At 42.5% G+C, this 7,169-nt stretch overlaps 1 protein-coding gene across 1 annotated transcript; it reads left to right on the top strand.

Annotated features, from left to right (window-relative positions):
- The first annotated feature begins 5,989 nt into the window (after positions 1–5,989).
- Positions 5,990–6,931, top strand: LOC122678386 (olfactory receptor 5AN1-like). Its single transcript, XM_043879065.1, has one exon. The coding sequence runs from the start codon at positions 5,993–5,995 to the stop codon at positions 6,929–6,931; it is 939 nt and encodes a 312-aa protein (XP_043735000.1). The 5' UTR covers positions 5,990–5,992.
- Positions 6,932–7,169: the final 238 nt, after the last annotated feature.

Below are 7,169 nucleotides of genomic sequence, written 5' to 3'. Positions count from 1 at the left end.
CCCAAGGACCCTTTAAATTTATGCTTGCTGAGAATGGTTGTAAAAAATAATAATGAATTTGAATTCCACTTCAATATGTAGCTTCGATTCATTATTTCTGTGTAACAAAAGTCCAACTGGTCATGCCATAATGATATGAAAAAGTCCTCAAGAAGCATTCCACTGGGCGTTTGAAATACTTTAAATAGCTCTCCACTATAATTTTGAATAATTTGGGTGTCTGGAGATCAGAGCTTGGATGAAACAGACATCAGAGATTCCCCACTGCAAGTACAGGTAGTGTTGGTTTGAATGTCACTTTTAGTCTTTTCTTTCTTACATTGTCCTTCTTTATCCAGCAACATTCTTGGCTTTCTTAACCTGACTTTATACTCTACACAGTCTGGCAGATGACCATGTCCTTAGCAGATAAGATGTGGAAAAAGTTTTCATAAGCTATATCTCCCTAGTGAAAATCTCCAACCAATATTTACATCACTCACCTTTTCTGGTACAAACCATCTTGAAAGCTGGTGAACACATACAGAAGATTCATTAGAAGAGAGTGACTATGTTCACAGTATATTTGCTTTTCCTGCGGTTTACCAAATTTTAACAACATAAATTTTTAGGATAAATTTTATCAGGGATAAGTGAAACCACGCACAGCTCTTTGTTGTTTCCTGGCAGTGATGGGCTACACAGGTAACTTTAGTTGAGGCTGAGTCTGTTTCTATACTGTGTTGGGAAGAGGAAAGATTTCACTGTGAATGATTGGTCAAAAGCTTGACTTACTTTGGCTGAACTGATTAAGTATGTTGATATACTGGGAATGTGGGTGAGAATTTATATTTTCAAAATATTCTCATTGAATCCTACACATCTTGGACAAAATAGCTGAGAAGTATGTTGGCAGTCCTCTATTATAAGAGTAAACAGAAAGATTTTAAAGTTCATAAAACTATAAATTGTAATGAAACAAATGTATTTTGTCTTTCATATCCAGAAATGGGTTAAAGAATTATTTCTTAATGTATCCAGCATATTTTTCTTGAGTAACACAAATATTAGTATATGAGATGCTTACAGTAAAACCTCTCCACTAGTCTACATACTGTCCGTAGTGAACATCACAAGTTCCACTCTACTTGGTGGAACATAAAAAGCAGAAATCAGAGCTTGCAATTTTGCTGATTGGGAAATAATGCAATATAGAAACAAATACAATCATTTATTAACAATATTCTAGAGTTGAGGTTCAGAAGCCATTTAATTCAGGAAATAATTTTATGAAGAACTCCTTGCTACTTCAGGATTAGTCCTGCCGTGTTTTTCCCTTCATGGTGAGGAATGATCATGGAAATGACAACCGCTGACATTTACTCATCTCTTACTGTTTGAGCGCTTTATGTCAGTCAGTCCCTGCAACAACCCAAGGAGGTGGTAAAGGATTACTAGCCCCATTTACAGATGAGGCAACTGGGAGGTTAATAACTAGCTAAGTGTTGCACAGCCAGTAGGTAAAGTCAGGAAAATCTATTGTCTCTCACCTTCTTCCTCATTCTCTCTGTCGTTTTTCCTCTCCCTGTCTCTCTGTCTCCCTTTGCTATTAAGGATTAAGGATGCATATATCTTAGTGACTTGTTCTTATTACAAAATACAGGAGTTGCAGAGAGCTGAAAACCACTGGAGAAGCAAAGGAGAAATTGAAAAACATGCCATTCATTACTTTTGGCCTTTGTATTTAGTTCACATGCAGTGTGCATGAGAGAGAGACAGAGAGAGAGAGAGATTAGCTAATGCACATGTCTTTGTCTTGATGGTGATGTTGTCCCATAATAAATCTCTTAGGCTTTCTAACCCTAACTCTTTTTCGTTGTTTTCCCTCCTGCTTTATTGAGTGTGCTGTTAAAAGTCTCTATTGATTTCTTCAGCTCCAGGATTTCTGTTTTTTTTTTTTTTTTTAATGGCTTCTTTTTCTTTGTTTAACACATTTTGTTCATTTTGCTAATGTAATGTTTTCTTAATTTCATCTGGTTGCTGTTTATGGGTTTTATATTTCACCAAAATTTTTAAAGAGAATTATGCTGAGTTCTTTGTCAGACCACTTATAGATCTTTATTCCTTTAGCGAAAGTCACTCAGTTACATCTGACTCTTTGCACTCCCATAGACTTTACAGTCCATGGAATTCTCCAGGCCAGAATACTGGAATAGGTAACTGTTCCCTTCTCCAGGGGATCTTCCCAACCCAGGGATCGAACCCAGGTCTCCCACATTGCAGGTGTATTCTTTACCAGCAGATTCTTATAAAGCTATTAAAGCTTTATAAGTTTCCTTTAGTGGTGTCATATTTACCTAATTTTTCATGATCCTTGATTCCTTTGTTAGTGTCTGCACTTTTGATCTCTACTTCCAGATTTTCCAGGCTTGCTTTAGTAGAGACAGCCCTTCCCCAGTCAGCTTAGCTTGGAGTTCTAGATAGATCATCTGGCAGTGACCTTGATCAATTGGGCTAGCTATCAAAGAATGGGTTGGATGAAGCACAAGCTGGAATCAAGATTGCCAGGAGAAATATCAATAACCTCAGATAAGCAGATGACACCAACCTTATGGCAGAATGTGAAGAACTAAAGAGCCTCTTGATGAAAGTGAAAGAGAAGCATGAAAAAGCTGGATTAAAACTCAACATTCAGAAAACTAAGATCAGGGCATCTGATCCCATCACTTCATGGCCAATAGATGGGGAAACAGTGGAAACAGTCACAGACTTTATTTCTGGGGACTCCAAAATCACTGCAGATGGTGACTGCAGCCATGAAATTAAAAGGCACTTGCTCCTTGGAAGAAAAGTGATGTCCAATCTAGACAGCATATTAAAAAGCAGAGACATTACTTTGCCAACAAAGGTTTGTCTAGCCAAAGCCATGGTTTTTCCAGTGGTCACGTATGGATGTGAGAGTTGGACTACAGAGAAAGCTGAGTACTGAAGAATTGATGCTTTTGAACTGTGATGTTGGAGAAGACTCCTGCAAGTCCCTTGGACAGTGAGGAGATCCAACGAATCCATCCTAAAGGAAATCAGTCCTGAATATTCATTGGAAGGACTGATGTTGAAGCTGAAACGCCAATACTTTGGCCACCTGATGCGAAGAACTGACTCATTTGTAAAGACCCTGATGCTGGGAAAGATTGAGGGCAGGAGGAGAAGGGGATGACAGAGGATGAGATAGTTGGATGGCATCACCGACTCGATGGACATGAGTTTGGGTGGACTCCAAGAGTTGGTGATGGACAGGGAACCCTGATGTGCTGTAGTTTGTGGGGTCGCAAAGAGTCAGACACAACTGAGCAACTGAACTGATAGTGATACTGATCAAAGTCTATTTTGGGGTGAGGACATTGCCCAGGCTCTGAGGCTGGGGTGCAGATGCTGCTGGCTGGGAATAGTTGATATGATTGCTGCCTTGGTTTCTTGGCCAAGAGTAGCATTAGGACAGCTTCTCTTCTTACCTGGATTCTCAGGCCAGGCTTCTGAACTGAGCAGGACTGAATACTCTGTCCAGCAGGACGTAGGGCTGGGAATTAACTTCACAACTTGGTCAGGGCTGCAGAATGTGCTCCGAGGCTGTCGTGACCCACTCACTGGGGACCCAAGTCAGAAGAACTGTACCCCGAGTTCCTTGGCCACATGGGGCATAGCTTGGCTCTGCAGAGAGGCCGAGAGGTCAGGCTCTCTGCTCACACACTGCTGCAAGCAGGGCTGTGGGGTGGGCTACACAGTTTCCCATATGTTTTGGTTAGTTCTCCTGGACGGTGAGGCTGAAGGTTGTGTTCAGCAGCGGTTAGGGCTACACATCATCCTTCTGGCCTGGACACGACCACAGAACAGGCGAAGACTGGCAAGGCTCCTTGTTCGGGAAACAAATTGGGCAGAACTGCACACAAAGTCCTCTGGCCAGATGGAGCCATGCAAATGGGCAGAGCGCCTGTCTGGACACTCCTCATGTGCTCCTGGGTGATGGAATTTTCTGAGTGTTCTGCCATGCTTGTATAACCTCAGTAGTAGATGGGGTTATGAATCGTAGGTGCAGGAGAAGAGACTCCCAGCATGGAAAGGTCATTTTTCGGGGTCCCAAATCAGGCAAAACTGCTGAAACTCAGTCTGCCAAGATCCAAGCCCTGACTGTTCCAAGGCCTGTCTCTCTTTGTTGCAGTGACATTCTCAGTGGTCACACCCCACAGATTCCTGCATGGTTTCTAGGACGTGAGAACAGAGTGGGTCGTCCTAAGAAGTGACCCGTAATGCCGAGGGAGCTGGAGGTCTACACTGAGCTCTCTCTCTTTTCCATAAAGAAACTGCAGCCCGAGAAGGGTCCTCTTGGTGCAGCTAGGGGAGGGGCAATGCAGTCAAATGTGTCTGCTCCTCCACCCTCCTAATGTGGTCTTTCTCCATCTCTCTACTTCACAGGGACACTTCAGCCTCATCCCTGCACTTTAGGATTTTTTCATTGGTACCGTGTCTACGAATAACTGCTAATTGTTTTTCTGGTGGGGCTTCCCTGGTCTCTTAGCTGGGAAAGAATCCACCTGCAATGCAGGAGACCCTGGTTCTATTCCTGGGACAGGAAGTTCCTCTGGAGAAGGGATAGGCTACCCACTCCAGTATTATGGCTTGCAGAATTCCACAGACAGAGGAGCCTGGCAGGCTACAGTCCATGGGGTCACCGAGGGTCAGATATGACTGAGCAACTTTCACTTTTCTTTCTTTCTGGTGAGGGGAACTGAAGTCAGGCATGACCTCTGTTGTCATCTTGCTTATGTCACTGAGAACTATATCTCTAAGTTGGAACTTTAACCACAGTACTAATTGTTTGCTTGTTCAGTTGCTCAGTTGTGTCCGATTCTTTGTGACCCCAAGGACTGCAGCACGCCAGGCTTCCCTGTGCTTCACTATCTCCTGGCATTTGCTCAGACTCATGTCCATGGAACTGATGGTGCCTACCATGCAGAATATTCAAATATTAGGACAATAATTGGGGCTAGTAGTGAGTTGTACTAGCCTCCCTTTAGAATAGTTTGTGCACGGCTTCCCTAAGAAGACTTATTTCATAACTATTGGGCAAACATGCTGCGCTCTACAAAAGTATATCGGGAATATAAATTAAGGTAAATTTCCAGATTATTTTGGAGATGATGTATTGAATACATATGTAAAAAATTGAGGTGTTTTTGTAAACAAGGTAATTTTTTATGGGTAAAGAAGAAATTCTTGAAAACCCATTTGGGTGACCATCATGGGAAGAAGGGCTAGTTCAAATTTATCCTGAAATGATGCTGCTTATCCTTTTATTATTATAAAGTAACAGTTATACATATTAAATCATCAGAGGTCTTTAAAATCCTCGTTGTTTTAACCAAAGGTCTCTTCGTGATATACAAGCACAGAATTTCAATTGTTTTGGCAGAGATAGACTTTGCTTTATTTCAAAGTTTGAGTCAATTTAAAAAATATGCCTTTTAATTTTTGTGAGACCTCATAAAATAATTGGGCTTCCCTTTTGACTCAGCAGGTAAAGAATCTGCCTGCAATGTAGAGGTACCAATTCAATTCCTGGGTTGGGAAGACCTGCTGGAGAAATGATAGGCTACCCAATCCAGTCTTGTTGGGCTTCCCTATTGGCTCAGATGGTAAAGGATCTGCCTGCAATGAGGGAGACCTGGGTTCAATCCCTGGATTGGGAAGATCGCCTGGAGAAGGGAAGGGCTACCCACTCCAGTATTCTGGCCCGGAGCATTCCATGGACTCTATAGTCCATGGAACACTGAGAAGGCTCTTCTTGACAATTGAAGATGAAAAGCTGGGGTCTTTCCCTAGGACCCTAAGCATTTCCACTTCTCCAGTGCTCAGTAGTGGGGGAAAATATGTTGTATATGAGGCTTGTAATGCTACCATGTCACGAGTAGAAAATGTATCCTCTGGTCACTTTTCTGATTTTAGGAGTGTCAAGCCAATGATTGGAGGAGGCAATATCACAGAGATCACTTATTTTATCCTCTTGGGATTCTCAGATTTTCCCAGGATCATCGCATTACTTTTTGCTGTATTCCTGGTGATATACATTTTGACCCTGACGTGGAACCTGTCGCTCATCATCTTAATAGGAATAGACTCCCACCTCCACACCCCCATGTACTTCTTCCTCAGTAACCTGTCCTTCATGGACATCTGCTACGTGACTGCCACAGCCCCCAAGATGCTCTACGACTTCTTCCAGGAGCGGCAAACTATCACCTTTGTGGGCTGTGTTGTTCAGTACTTTGTATTTTCCACCATGGGGCTGAGTGAGTCTTGCCTCATGACCGCCATGGCTTATGACCGATATGCTGCCATTTGTAACCCACTCCTCTATTCCTCAATCATGTCGCCTGCTCTCTGTGGTCGGATGGTGCTGGGATCCTACATGGCTGGACTCTCTGCTTCTATATCCCAATTGTGTTTCATGTTGCAGTTCCAGTTCTGTGGTCCTAATGTCATCAACCACTTCTTCTGTGACATGCCTCAGCTGTTAGTTCTGTCCTGCACTGACACGCTCTCTGTACAACTCTTCACTGCTCTATTGACAATGATCTTTGGGATAATAAATGTTTCCATTATCATGATATCCTATGTCTACATTGTCATCTCCATCCTGAAGATCACTTCCGTGAAAGGCAGATCCAAAGCTTTCAACACCTGTGCTTCCCACCTGACGGCAGTGAGCCTCTTCTATACCTCAGGGATGTTTGTCTATTTGAGCTCCAGCTCTGGCGGTTCCTCCAGCTTTGACAGATTTGCATCGGTCTTCTACACGGTAATGATTCCCATGCTGAATCCCTTGATTTACAGTCTGAGAAACAAAGACATCAAAGATGCCTTGAAGAGGTTGCAAAAGAAGAAAGGATGTTGCTGAGGCCATAGACTGAGATTTCTGGCAGATTTGTCTTTTCAGAATCATCTTAACCCTCAATAATATTCATACAAAAGAACTATAAAATTCCTGGCTCCTTTGACAAAGACGGCTTAATTTGAAAAGCCATATGCCAATATGGACCAACAGCTGACTTGTTGCCACATAAACACGATATCTTTATGTCCTGGAGGTTCATAGTTTTCATCCTCCATGAGGAGTTGCCTCAACATTTATTAAT

This window comes from Cervus elaphus, chromosome 1 (assembly GCF_910594005.1).
Source record: "Cervus elaphus chromosome 1, mCerEla1.1, whole genome shotgun sequence".
Classification (NCBI taxonomy): Eukaryota; Metazoa; Chordata; class Mammalia; order Artiodactyla; family Cervidae; genus Cervus; species Cervus elaphus.
Note: the sequence above shows the minus strand (reverse complement) of the source record. Positions and strands in the feature narration are given on the sequence as shown.

What these genes read in the sequence shown, in the direction of transcription:
- LOC122678386 (XM_043879065.1), top strand. Translation starts at nt 5,993, where the DNA reads ATGATTGGAGGAGGCAATATCACAGAGATCACTTATTTTATCCTCTTG.